At 37.6% G+C, this 15283-nt stretch overlaps 1 protein-coding gene across 1 annotated transcript in view; it reads left to right on the top strand.

The window, feature by feature from the left end:
• The window catches only part of GUCY2F (guanylate cyclase 2F, retinal), a gene marked incomplete at both ends in the record, with an annotated part of 91240 nt that overhangs the window by 26845 nt on the left and 49112 nt on the right, over positions 1-15283 (top strand). Inside the window, 3 exons of the mRNA XM_080909734.1 lie at positions 5699-6053; positions 7401-7485; positions 11225-11321. Of these exons, the coding sequence (XP_080765860.1) occupies positions 5699-6053; positions 7401-7485; positions 11225-11321 (537 nt within the window). The remainder of the gene's footprint in view (positions 1-5698; positions 6054-7400; positions 7486-11224; positions 11322-15283) is intronic.

The following is a 15283-nucleotide window of genomic DNA, read 5'->3' as shown; positions in this document are numbered from 1 at the left end:
TCCTCAAGCCAACCCTCAAATTACGTACTAACATTTATATTTTATGAGGAAGGAAATTAAAGCTCAAAGCATTTTCGTCAAGATCAAGGCAAGTGATAGACTTGGCATTGCACCCAAGACTGCTACCAGAACCTGATCATGGGACCCATACCACACTTATGTGCATTATTATACATATTGAGTATCCGATGCTAATTCTTTACTAAAGGATAGTAACAGAATTGAAAGTGTTTATTGGATTCTTTTCCTTGGATATAGGAGGTAGTAAGTCTTTGCAAGGAGCTATGAAAAGAGACAAGTACATCAAAATAGAGAGATGTAGGGATGGAAAACCACTGACAAACTGCCTAATTTGGTCTCAGGAAGATTGAGCAAGAATTATCACTATGTACCTTTATGCTTTGGCACAAAATAGACTTCTGAAATTAGATGTTGATGCCTAAATTCTTCCTTTAAAAAATTGTACTCTGATATTTGTTTTAAATAAAATTCTGCTGGCTACAAGCACACTTTGCTAGAACACACATTTTGGATATTTTCCTCAAGTGTGGTCTTAAAAGGTTAAGCAAAGAGAATCATCCAGGTTTCTTAGGATGCCAATTGTGGAGAGCTTATGTTCCTTATAATTACTGTCTTTCATTACCCTAAATAAGGATGCTTGGCAGGGGGCTGCTAAACTGAAGGGAAGACAGCAGTTTGAACATTTCAAAAAAAAAAAAATCTAGAAGACTTTTAAAAAGTGTGTAAAGAAAGATTCTCCAACGTTCACAACAACCACAGTTGTTTATCCACCTTACTTTATATTAGAATGTTGTGTTCATGACCATCATATCAAACATTGTTTTCACTTGGTCCAGCTTCTCACTAAGTCAAAGGATTCTGATCATAAATTATTGTATTAGTTTAACAACAGCCATTCAATTAACTTAAAGTTCTTAAGTCTCTGCATATGCCTAGTTCTTGTTTGAAAGTGATGCTGCATTTTTTAAATTAGACAACTTTATTTTTAAAAACAGAGATAAATGTACAGATTTTAAAAGCATTTTGGCATAAACTATATGAATATATTTTTGTCAGTACTTGATTTTTTTTAAAGGTTTGATAGTATGCACTGAAATCTTACTAGTTACAATAAGCATAAAGTACATGTAAAACAAAACGTAACATGGAAATAGTTTTCTTGATGTGTATAGATTAAACATAATGATTTTTAAATATCAAGAATTGCTACAAGGCTACATTTTAGCTCCTGAATTATTAATGATTTAAGGTCTAGGTGTACGACTGAGGCCTCCACTTTCTGGCCTTTCTTCTTTTTGAGCTTCACATGGTCTGTGAGTTGTTTCTGGGGGTGTTCAGAGCTTTCTGGGTGCTAGTATCCAATTATCAGTGACTGCATATTATGTCTGTTCTTTTGGGACTAGGTTACCTTACTCAGGATGATATTCTCTAGATCCATTCATTTGTCTAGGAATTTTGTAAAGTCATTGTTTCTAATAGCTGAGTAGTATTCCACTGTGTGAATTTACCACACTTTCTGTATCCATTCCTTTGTTGAAGGACATCTGGATTCTTTCCAGCTTCTGGCTATTATAAATAAGGCTGCTATGAATGTGGTGGAGCATGTGTCCTTATTATATGTTGGAGCATCTTTGGGGTACATGCCCAGGAGTGGAATAGCCCCTCCATGTCCTCTTTCCTACCCAGGTCTCTCCCTCCCTCTGCTTCCTGTGATTGCTGTCTTTTACCTCCCAAGTGGGATTGAGGCATCCTCATTTGGGTCCTTTAGCTTGTTAACCTTATTGAGTTCTATGGATTATATCCTGGGTATTCTGTACATTTTTTTGGCTAATATCCACTTATCAGTGAGTATATACCATGTGTGTTCTCTTGTGACTGGATTACCTCACTCACAATGATATTTTCTAGCTCCATCCTTTTGCCTGGAAAACTTATGATGTCCTTGTTCTTAATAGTTGAATAGTACTCCATTATGTAAATGTACCACATTTTCTGTATTTTTTTTGTTGTGGGACATCTAGGTTCTTTCCAGCTTCTGGATATCACAAATAAGGCTGCTATGGTCAGGGAAACACGATGCTGCAATTTTGTATCCAGATAATGATTGTCTGAAGAAGTAGGTTTTAGTGCACACTTCTGAGGACCAAGTGATGACAACTTTATTCCAGCATAAACTGCTGAAAACTTTCAGATAACACTACTTATTCTGACCTTACTCGAATTTTTAAAGATTCTTAAAAGCTTAGAACAAAGTTATCTAAAGTCATAAAGCAAAAACCAGTGATATGTTTCAATTACCATTTATATTTAATTCAGTTATTCAGATTCAGATTTACACAGTAGGCAAAACCAATAGCATGAATCATTAATGATTCTCCCTTCTGAACTGTGAGGTCCACAAAGTCATCTGTCTGTCAGGTGTTCCTGCCCACTCTGTCTTGCTTCTTGTCTTAGTCAGTTTTCTGTCCCTGTGACAAAACCCTATGAGCAAGGAAGCTTATAGGAGAAAATGTTTAGTGGAGCTTACAGTTTAAGATGGTGAGTTATGACTACCATGGCAGGGATAATGGCACCAGGCAAATGGGCATGGAGCTAGAAGAGTAGCATACATCTGATCCCCAAGGTGGAAAGATAGATGGATGAATAGGTTGGGTCACACCTACTCCACAAGGCCATACCACTTCATTCTTCCCAAACAGTTACACCAACTCAGGACCAAATATTTAAACACTTGAGCCTATGGGAGACATTCTCATTCAAACAACTACACTTTTTAAAAACTCTTTTAGTGAGAAACCAGGACAGAGCCACAGAGCATGTCCAGTTATCCCTTGTTTTATCCTCTACTTCTAATTTTCATTATTTGCTACACATACAACCAGAGAACGTCTGTGATTGATACTAACAGAGCATGCTTTGGGACTTTGAAGTTATGTGAAGGGGAAATTTCCCTTGCTAAGGAGCTGAATGGGTGAAACAGATCCAAACTTCCCTATGGAGAGTAGGCCTGGGTGACAGCTCCTTGTTTGCAATTGAATATGCTAATAAGCTTTTCTCTTAACTTCAGGCCCCTTCTCTATAATACCTTTGTGACTATGAGGGCACTTACAGCAGCCTCCTCTCTCTCTCTCTCTCTCTCTTTCTCTCTCTCTCTCTCTCTGTGTGTGTGTGTGTGTGTGTGTGTGTGTCTGTCTGTCTGTCAAATATAAAAGAGGTAAGAAAATCTCAAACTTCACCTTTCAGTAATCATAGGGAGTTTCTGTCAGCCAATTCTAACAGGGAGTTACATAAGATCACAGAGGGCAGCATAGACCAGCCATCAGAAAACACAGTGCAGTGTGTCATCTCAGAAGTGTTTTTTAAGAGTTTCATTTTTTTTTTTTTTGGCCATAGATAAATAGGTAGATATGGTCCTTTCTCCAGAAGGCCCTATGCCTTTCAAAACAGAATACCAGTGTTCTTTTCTGCTTTCAGGGGGTTGCTTCCCTGTGGGTGTTTAAAAACTAGTTTTTATTTTATATTATTGATTTTGTACTCAGCCTTCTTTCCTTCACCTTTTTTCATAACCTACCAATATCTCAGAAAGTAGTTGGGCTCTTGCAGGAATTCTAAAGGCAAGCACCATACCCGAATGTCAGGACAGGGAATTATTGAAAACTTAAGTGACCCCTGTGTATGGTCATTTACTAAAGGTAGATACCCTGTTTTGATGTATTACTAATCTGTTTCTAAAGAGTGCATGTTGGGGTTGGGTAGTGGAGAGAGTTTGTTGAAACAGAATTCAGGAGGCTGAGACTCAGTAGTCTAAAAAATTAGAAGAATATAATAGCTATTTAGAGAAAGGAGGGACACTTATATATGGAATGAAGGATGGGGTGGAAATCAATTCAAGATATGTTAAAATATAACATTCAAGTAATGTTATTGACATAAGCAATTGACTATTTGAGTCTAGAATAAAGGAGAGAGGTCTGAATTGCAATCGTAAAGTCTGAGTGTTATAGGGTAGATATGTTAATTTAGTTCATAAAATTAGAAGTGGTTATGAAAGGAGAGAGTATAGACAGGTAGCTAAAGATCTGAGTTTGGGGCACTCTAATATGAAGAGAAGAGAAAGCTAACAAGAACCCATACATAGGTGAAAAATGTTTGCTTGCTAATTTTAGTCTCTTGACTTGGCTAAAAGTCAAGAGGAGAGTAGTCACAGGATATCAGAACCTGAAGGGACTGTAGCCAGTATTTGTTCCAATCAAGAAGACTAATCCAAGATACAGGAGCCCTGTATTCTAGTCAACTTGTCAGATCACCTAGCTTCTCTGGATCCCCCTTTTCTACCTATAAAGATGCATAATCAAATGATATAAAAAGTTATGATAACCATAATTCTGTATTATCATTTATGTAAGGTAATGTGAGACTGACCCAAACATTTCTTTCCTTAGTAACTGTCTATTATTTTTACAACTTTTAGATATATTAGAATCTCTCCAAGGCATTTTCATAATCCCCAAATTAGCCTCTCAATTTGTTACTAGGAGTTTAGTGTTGATATATCTTGGTGATGCTAATATGTAGTATTGGTTGACCTAGCATATTCTATGTAAACAAAGCATGGTGCTATTTTGTTAGCCACTGCACCTTTCTGCACATTGGGTTGCATTTCTAATACAAACAATTCAGTTAATTGTGTTTTGTTTTTCCTCACACATGAAGCTTGTCAAAGGAGGTTAGCTCTGTAGACCTTAGGATATAAAACCTGTGAGTAATCAGCTTTCCTCAAAGCTGGATAAAAGAGACATGATCATAAACTTCTTGACTGCCATACTTGATTTGAAATGCTATGGGGAACGACGAGGCCATGGCTGTAGGGGGCTGTAGAGTAGGGGAGCTGTTTGATCTTCCTCTTCATGTTTTATTATAAAAAATCCAAGAGTTATTCCAAAAATAACTTACAAGGTCAATGAACAGTACATCTGGCATGGTATACAATTGTGGAGCAGGTATAGTCATGCAATTTTCTGTAGCCTACCTACTGATTTATGGTGGTTCCTCCAAAAAGCTTTGCCACTTTGCTAGACAATTGGATGTAGGATTTACTCATTTAAACTCAAGTTGTCTCATGCGTGAATATGCATTTAAAACTATCCTAGTGGTCACTTTCTCTGAGGAGTAGATGTCTTATAGACTCGGCATTTTGGACAAAGACAGAGAGACACAGGCATGAATTGTGGTGACCAATTATTTACAATCTTGTCATATATACCTACCACTCTAGTAGTGCAGGGAAGTGATTTTTATCATATACAGTGCACCAATAATTTTCCTGGTAAATTTCTCCGGAACTCCCCTTGTCTAGTTTCATGCTTGGTTTTTAGTGTTCTTTTGAAATCCTAAATCACATTTTTTAGTTGAGTAGCATAAACATATGCTGTGTATGACTTGGTTTGCTCGTAAAAATTGTCATATTTGATATATTTGAAGATGTTAAAGCCTTGGGGGAAAACTGAAAAATCCAGGAGAGAAACCAAGCAAGTCCTCAGAAATATTTCCCCCTCTGGGTCTTCAGAGTTCTGCTCTATTCAGACGTGTGGCACATAATAATGAAGAGGGTTGGAATATACACTAAAATCACTCCAGGGTGAGTCGGGCTCAACATAATTGTAATTTTTAAAAATAGGTTTCACCGTTGTTTGGAACCATCTACAATTCAATTTACTTTATTGCACAAGCCATGAATAATGCTGTGAAAGAAAATGGACGGGCTAGTGCTGCCAACCTGGTTCAGCATTCCGGAAACATGCAGTTCTATGGATTCAACCAGTTGATAAGGACAGATTCAAATGGAAATGGAATTTCTGAATATGTAATCCTAGACACCAATGGGAAAGATTGGGAACTCCGTGGCACCTACACTGTGGACATGGAAACTGAACTGCTAAGGTTCAGAGGGACCCCCATTCATTTCCCTGGTGGCAGGTCTCCTAGCGCAGATGCAAAATGCTGGTTTGCACAAGGGAAGATCTGCCAAGGAGGTAAGGATTGGGAAATCACTGGCCATCCATTTAGTTCAGTGTGGGCTGTAGGGATGCTTCTTTAAGACAAGGTATATTTTAATATTGAATCACTCAGAAAAGGCAGATATTTGTATTTCAGGTCGCACAAACATCTTGGCACTTCTTAACATAAAAAATAATCAGAACATCAAAAGGTGGCACTTTCCAGTCTTAAAGAATCATTCACAGTTTAAAAGCTAACGATCACTGGTTCTGAAAGAGGTTTCGATCTTTCCAAAGACATTACTTTAATAAAAGGAAAACATTTTCTTCCCTTGACTTTCGTTGCCTGTGGCCTGTGGTTGCTATCTGCTACCAGAAAGGTCACCTGCATATCCCACTCCCATCAATCAGATCCTACCAGAAGAAGACCTTATTTACCCCATATCCTCACCAAACTACCATTTCACTAAAATTCCCTACCTTCCATCTCAGCACAAAATCACCGATTAGTTGCTGCTCGTGTAATGGTTGCATCTTCTCACTCTCCAAATATACTGTTCCTTGAGGGTAGGAATCCTAGTTTGTAATTTTGATGTTCTTACCAGTCCAGCAGTTTGATTAGCTAGTAGGCCTCTCCTAGTTTTGGGAGAAGGAAACGTCATCAAATCATTGAGAGCCAAAGCATACCTTTGGAAGTACCCACATTATTCTGACTTAAGTACTTGCCTATACCTTTCCAAAAACAGGTACACCTATTTGAACTAACGTTTGACTCTGATTTTACTTTAACATGACACATCCAACTGCCTCTTCACTCACATTATCAAGTATTTTCCCTTGAAATATTTGTCATCTATTTAAACATTTAGATTTCATAGAGGCCAACTTCTATGCTTATGAAAACACTGTCACAAATTGTCTCTACCTCACTCTCAAAGGCCAAGTATTATGTAATTCATGAGGTCTTTGGACTTAGGTGGATTAAAAAGGACTTTTATTTTAGACAACATCACATTTACCCTTCACAGGTAAGCTACCACACCTATTCTCAAGAATGTTATTGCTATCCTACATGAATAAATACACTCAGGGCTTTCTATTTGTAGACCTTTTCCTCCAATGAAAACACCCTGGTAAGCCTTAATTCAAGTGATTTGTTATTGTCAGAGTGGTGAGTGGGTTTGCTTCAGAACAGTGAAATTGCTTTCTTGTCCATAAAGTCAACAAGACAGACTATGCTGTAGAAAAAATGGAATTAGGTTGGGTACATCTGGCTTGATTTTAGAGTCACCAGAAAGCGTGAGGAATCACTCTGTGATGTGCTTTATTTACTGCCTTTTCTGTTTTAATGCTGTTCTTTTTCTTCTCTCTCCTTCTGAGCAGGTATTGACCCTGCCTTGGCCATGATGGTCTGCTTTGCTTTGCTTCTAGCCTTGCTGCCTATCAGTGGATTTGCTTACTTTATAAGGTACATATTTTTTTGTTCTTTTTGTATAGAAGTCCACAACAGCCTTGTTAATATTGATTTCCAGGAAGTCATGTTTCAGTACAATTGCCTCATTACATGACCCACTGATTTTTTCCCCAGTGTTTTACCATTCCTACTGGCCCCATTTAAGACTAAAATGTTTTCCTGATGCTGAGAAAAACTGTCATAGTTGTTTTACCAGTGGTGATGTCGCCTATGAGTAGATAAGTATGCTGGCGAGATAAGAAAACTAGGATTTTAAGCCTTTCTATTATTGCTTAAACATGCCCTACATTCTCCATGAAATGGTACGGTAGCAGATGGAGTTGGAATGTTGTAGGTAGGCTTTGGCTAGACTCTGATCTCTTTGTATAGTGGTGCTAAGTCATATGTCTGGAATAGCAGGTCCTGCTTGATCATTCAGTGTGTAAGGGAAATTGTTGCTAAGTCTGAAGATTGGAGTTTGAGTCCTATGACCCACAATGGTGAATCAAGAGAATTGACCTCCACAAATTGTCCTCTGACCAACCAATGCATGCTGCGGCACATGTGAGCTCATCTCCCCTTCCCACCATGCATACATGTAGGATCCATACAAATCCTTTAGAAGGTGTACAATAGCTTAGTGGATAAGATTGAGTACTGAGTACTCAGCACCCATGTCAGATAGCTCACTACTGCCTGTAATTCCAGTTCCAGGGAATGTGATACCTTCTTATGGTTTCTGCAGGCACTGCACTCTTGCAGGTACACACACACACACACACACACACACACACACACACTCACAAATAATGAAAAATTAAAAAGTAAAAGTGAATAAAGCACTTACCTCCACATGTGATATAGTAGGCACTCAATAAATGAAGAAACGTAAGCCCTTTGTAGACTTCTCCTGGTAATTGTTGAGAACCCAGGATCTTCATTTGGACAGCTATGCTTTTTTGTCCAGTGTATTGCAATCTGGATTTTTACTGCTCTTCTTCCTTGGATAAAACCACCCTCTTCATTCATCAACATCATAGTTATCATTAAGACTGTCTTCCTCCTTCAAACCCCTTAACAGTTGGTCCACTGATTTGGTGACCTGTTTTCAAGACTGGTTTGAATGTACCATGCTGCCAAATAACTTAATATTCATTCAACATCCTTAGATAGTTAGCAAAAATAAATGGCAGACAATATCCTGCCCCTGGGAGATTTTAGGAGTCACAGGCTCTTTCTACCCACTATTTAACCATTTCCCGTCAAGGTAAAAATGGACTCACAGTCAGCAGCTTATATTCCTAATCAAATGACAATTCTTGCTTGTTCTTTAAACAGAATGAATTGGTACTCTGGGTTTTGAGTGAGTTCAACCCATGAATCATTGGGAAGAGAAGGGGGGAAAAAGTAGGTCCACAAAGGTGGGGGGATTGTTTTGGAGCTCAGGAACTGAAGGGCAAAGAAGACTGAAGAGGGACATGATTGGAGAGGGACATGATTGGAGAGGAAAATGATTGGAGAGGAAAACGAGTTTGAAACAATTGGTACTTCAAGTGGTCACAGAAAATTCAGAGATGAGAGAGTGGCACATCGTTTCCCAGAGTCACTTGGTCCTTGGTTTCTCACCTAACAAAGCATAAAAGATGTGCCCTCTTCTCGGCCTTCCTCCCTCTCTTTCCCCACCATGGCTGCAATCAGAAGAGCCAAGCAGCTGATGAGTTTCTGTAATAGATGATTACTTTAAGGAGAGTGACTCTCTCTTCCTTCCTTTTCTATGTGTTTTGATTGTTTAAGTTTTTTTTTTCCAGAAAGAATGGTGTGCAAAGAACCTACCTATCCCAAAACAAAGGATTCTTTGAACTTCTCTTTTTTTCCTTACTCCTCTGAACCAGATTGCATGGCTTTTCTGTAAAGCTCTCTCTCCTGAGCTTTCTGATACTAATGATGATAATGATGATAATGAGCCCTGGTACTTTCCTAGTGCTTCCTGCTTTTCAGAGCACTTTCACATACATTATCTCATTTGATTTTCAAAACAAATTTCTACTGCCGGGAATGGAAGAAGTGCTATTCAGCTAGACAGGAGACACCTAGGCAGGAAGGGGTTAAATGATTTATCCAAGGTCACCTGCACCTGGCTAATTAATTACAGAAGCAGTACTGCACCCCTCCCTCCCAAATTGGGAGTCCAATTTTCTTTCTGCTAGATTGTATTTCGAAGTACAATAATTTTCACAGGTGTGCCTGTTTTAATGTGTAGACAATTTTCTACACATATGAAACTGATAAGTTAGGGAATGATGTTTTACTTTGCCAAAAGATTTGTGTGCTCTATGGAATAAGTCACTACAGGGCTCTTTTAATTTTCTCTGCTGGGTAGCAGCTCCCACCATGATAAGGGACATATTTGTTTGCAGACAATTAGAACCCATTGTTTCCAAACTAGAGAAGTCACTGAGAACAATTGGCTGAGGTGATGGTACTTAAAGCTACGCTGATGTTATGGAAGTCTCCTTAGACCAGTTTGGCAAAGCATTTTGATTTACTGGTTGTTTCTCTCACCCTGGCTCTTGAAGTGAACACATTGCAGTATTGAATAATGGAAAAAAGAAAGTCATTTGAAATGTAAATACAGAGAGTACCTAATTAAAAAAATTCATGTCACCTTGAAAAAAGATAGGATGGGAAAAAAAAAAAAGGAAAGTCAGTACATAGCCTTTGAGCAGACCAAGAGAGGGGAGAGGGGAAGAGGGGAAAAGCAGGGAGAGAACAAGTGAGGAGAATAAAAGACACAGAGAGAAAAAGAGACAGAGGGAAGGAGAAAGAGAAAGAGGTGAAAGGAGAGAGGGGGGAGGGAGAGAGCAACAGACAGACACACAGACAGACACACAGACGCAGAGGTACCTTCCTGATCTTAAGTTGCCTAAGTTGCCTGGCAGGCCTACCTAACTATGTGAGGTGAACACCATACACTCCTATATCTCTATTGATTTGTATAAAATAATTACATTGCCTGCAAATGAATGGACATGTTTAGAGAGCCGTGTTTAAACTGTGTCTGTGTAATGCTTGGGCAACAAACTAATTCAGTAAAAGGGAAAGAACCCAGTCAGCCCACTTGTTTGGAATCATGTAGAGAAAGCAAACAACTGACTGATTTTTTTTCGACTTTTCAACCTGTTGCTTTGGCAACGAATGGCATGCATGAAACTCAGTGAGACAAGTGGTCTTCTGGGCAGAAATCTGGGCCTTCAGCCAGGGACCAAGGATTTCAGTTCCAGGTCTGCCTAAGGCTAGGGACTCTCGCACAATTTTCATTATTTTCCTTAAAATTATTTTCCTTAATGTGTTTTTGTTTCTAAACTGGGGATCAGTGACTTTTGTCCCTAAGATTATTAGGGTGAGTAGTGTGAATAAGAAGTATACAGAGCTCCTTTAAACACTTTGGAGAAATTTAGAATGTGCCCCCGATGTGAGATCACCGTTTTCTTAGTCTGAGATACTGTCCCTATACATTACCCTCGCCTCTTTTTTGGATACCGCTTTAATAATATTTTCTTGTTTGTGGTTTTTTTGTCTTTGTAAGTTGTGATGACCAAGTTTGGTGTTACTTCCATTTGCTATAGATATTATTGTAAAGATCCATGTAATGTAATGTATATATTTCATTCATAATCTATGCCTATAGATATACATCTAATAGAGCCAAGCATCAGCATCCCTTTCCCACCACCTTTTTTTATATTTGTTTCAGGCGACATATAAATAAAATCCAGTTGATTAAAGGACCCAACAGAATCCTGCTAACTTTGGAAGATGTGACATTTATTAACCCCCATTTTGGCAGTAAGGTAAGCAGCTCCCTTTCTGGCGGTATTGCCTCATATCATAGGCAGAAGCTACACTATAGCTCAAGTGAATGCATGCCATTTATTAGTTTCAATTATGATGTGTTGTAAGAGTAAAATATATGATCTGGTGAGATTAAAGGCTAAACATACAACAAAAATATAAGAGTAAAATACATGCTGTACTTAGAAGACTTACCAGATACAGGAAGATAATCTTACATGATCCTGCTCATATGTAGAATTAAGAGAATGGACTAATGGTCACCAGAAGGTAGAAAGGGTAGAAGATAGGGAAATAGTCAAATATTAGAGAAATGGTACCAAAATAGTTAGACAGGAGGAATAAATTTCAGCATTCTATACAACACTTGACCATATAACTTCTTGCATAATTGACAAAAAAAGAAAGAAGATGAAAAAAAGGTAAAATTTATTTACATAAAAAAAGAAATTATACAGAGCACTAGAGCTATGGCTGAGCAGTCAAAAGCTGTATTGCTTTTGCAGAGGATCTGAATTTATTTGCCCAGCATGCAAGTCCAGTAGTTTACCTATAATTCTAGGTTCAGTGGATACAACACCCTTTCTGAGCCTCCTCAGGGAACTACATGCATGTAGTATGTACATATACACATATACACAAACTCACAAAATAAAAATATATTGTAATAGAAGATCCAGAAATGAGCCCTCACATATATGGTCACCTGATTTTTGACAAAGGAGCTATAAACATTCAATGGAAAAAGGACAGCCTATTCAACAAATGGTGTTGGTCCAACTGGTACTCAGCATGCAGAAGAATGAAAATAGACCCTTTCTTATCTCCTTGTAAAAAGCTCAAGTGCAAGTGAATCAAAGATCTCCACATTAAACCAGGTACACTGAAACTATTAGATGAGAAAGTAGGAAAAACCTTATAACACATAGGCACAGGAGAAAATTTCCTGACCAGAACACCAATGACTCGTGCTCTAAGGTCAAAGATTGACAAATGGGACTTAATGAGACTACAAAGTTTCTGTAAGGTTAAGGACACTGTCAAGAAAACAAAAGGCAGCCAACAGAGTGGGAGAAGATCTTTACCAACCCCACATCAGATAGAGGCCTAATATCCAAGGTATACAAAGAACTCAAAAAGCTAGACACCAGAGAATCAAACAACCCTATTAAAAATGGGGTACAGAGCTAAACAAAAAGTTCTCAATTGAGGAATATTGAATGGCTGAGAAGCATCTAAGGAAGTGCTCGACATCATTAGCCATCAGGGAAATGCAAATCAAAAATAACCCTGAGATTCCACCTCACACCAGTCAGACTGGCCAAGATCAAAAATTCAGATGACAGCAGATGCTGGTGAGGATGTGGAGAAAGAGGAACACTCCTCCACTGTTGGTGGGGTTGTAAACTGGTACAACCAGTCTGGAAGTCAGTCTGGCAATTCCTCAGAAAATTGGACATAGTACTACCTGAAGATCCAGTTATTCCACTTCTGGGCATTTATCCTAGAGAAGCTCCAACATACAACAAAGACACATGCACCACAATGTTCATTGCAGCTCTATTTATAATAGCCAGAAGCTGGAAAGAACCCAGATGTCCTTCAGTAGATGAATGGATACAAAAATTGTGGTACATTTACACAATGGAGTACTACTCAGCTATCAGAAACAGTGACTTAACCAAATTCTTAAGAAAATGGATGCATCTAGAGAATATCATCCTGAGTGAGATAACCCAGTCACAAAAGAACAGATATAATATGCAGTCACTGATAATTGGATACTAACCCCAGAAAGCTCTGAACACCCTAGAAACAACCCACAGACTTTGTGGAGTTCAAGAAAAAAAAAAGAAAGGAAAATTAAAAACCATTATGTTTACTCCTTACACACCAAGAAAACTTTGACTAATTCCAGGTTACATCCTGTTTTACATGTACTTTATGCTCATTGTAACTAGTAAGATCTTAATGCACACTATCAAACCTTAAAAAAGCCAAACAATGACAAAAATATATTTGTATACTTTTATGTAAAAATGCTTAAAATCTGTACATTTATCTTTGTTTTTTTAATAAAAAAACTAAATTGAAAAATGTATTTTAAAAAGGAAATGTTTATATATGTAATTTAAGAATATAAAAATGTTAATTATACTTATTTGTTCAGCATGCATTATGTAATATATCAATTATTCAATTTTATACCCTGATATATGTATGATTATTAATTGTTAATTAAAATTACATATATAGTTTATGGTATATGTCAGTTAGATTATGATGACTTAGAACTGTGTTTTGAATGTGAATACAGTCCATGATGGGCAATAGTTTTGCTTTAACCTCATATAACCCCTTTTAGGTAAATTTTATATTAGCTTCTAACACCCAACATGGTCCTTTCACTATAAAATTTACTAATAAAAGTTTGGAGAAAGATGTTTCACCTTATAAAAGAGGGTTGAGTTGCATGAGAGTCCAGGTTGTATTGTGTAATAGTAGGCGATCTTTGTAAGAATCAGCTACTGTCTCTGGGATGCAATTTGTGAAATTATGTATATCCCTTATGTCCTAGGGCATTACAGTCAAGTTGAAGACAATGAAATCTTGCAAGGAAACCAATACGTGCCAAACTGTACCAGAAATAGAATAGGGCTTTAGAAAAGTCAGATCAATAGAAGGAGCCTTTCAGAGACCCAGATCCAAAGCTGAATCTTGAAAGAATGGACAGTAGAATTTGTCTATGTCACAGATTATAGACTACTTATCAGTCACTTTTCTTTGACCCTTCCCAAGATTAATTAGTAGTAAGCTTTGAAATTGCTAATAAAAAAACTGTACTTATGAGCTTCTGAAAAAGTTGGCTTGTAAGTGTTTCTATTTATTACAGAAGGGTGATTGCAAGCTAATACTATTGTGTCATATACTACAAAATATTTAGAATAGAGGGTTTTGAATATTCTCATCACAATGAATGATAAATGTCTCAGATGACAAGCAACTTAATTACACTGATTTGGACAATGTGCACTGTATGTACTGTAGCATCATACGGTATCCCACAAACCTATTTAAGTATTATCTATCAATATATTTTTAAAAGTTGGAATTGGCAAAAATGTGGTTATCGGTTATTTGTAAATGATAATGATTATTATTTTTATAAACGACACGCTTTCTATGGTTTGATACAGTTTCCATCCTGTTTTCGTATTGTCTTCCCAGCCTTCAGAGATATCCTAGGCGGAGGGAACAGCCTAAACAGAAGCTTAGAAAAGAAAGCATGGGAGCGGGGCAATTTTGTTAAGGGAGCTGGTGTATTTCCTTATGCTAGCCTATTTGGTTGCAATAATGACATCGACCTTTTTATATTTTGTAGAAGAATAATACAAAAGGCATCAGGTTTCAATTTACTGTTGTCACTTTACTACACCATATTTGAGAATTTAGCTATCATGGTGGCAAACTGGTCACTTACTTAAAAATGACATGGAAACTTACATGGAATTAGTTGGCTATGTGAGGAATGGGATTGCCTGGTAATGTCCTGTGTGGTCAGTCAAATGAATTAGTGAGATATTTCCTTCGTTTCCTACTCATAATCATCTGGGTTAAATTCTCAGATGGTTTTGTAAGGTGAATATCACTTTCCTAGAAATATACTGATGAAAGACAAAACTATCACTGTGACTATACTCTACCACCACATCCCAGAAACACACTAAATTGCTTTCTGTTTCTGAAACCACCAGAGGAGACTAGCAGTCACGGTGGGTGAGTCTCTCTGGGTTTTCCACTTGGTATTCTTTGTATGAAACTCCCCAACTGAAGCAGACACTGAAGGCCAAGCTCTGAGACCACCCTAATCTATAACTTGATACCAAGACAAAAGAATTCAGTCCAGTTGTCAGAAATATTTTATCTAGAAATATGATCACTGAAAAAGTCTTGTGAAAAT

Source organism: Micromys minutus (assembly GCF_963924665.1).
Source record: "Micromys minutus genome assembly, chromosome: X".
In the NCBI taxonomy this organism is placed as follows: Eukaryota; Metazoa; Chordata; class Mammalia; order Rodentia; family Muridae; genus Micromys; species Micromys minutus.
The sequence above is the reverse complement of the archived record's forward strand: the minus strand, read 5'-3'. Positions and strand labels throughout refer to the sequence as shown.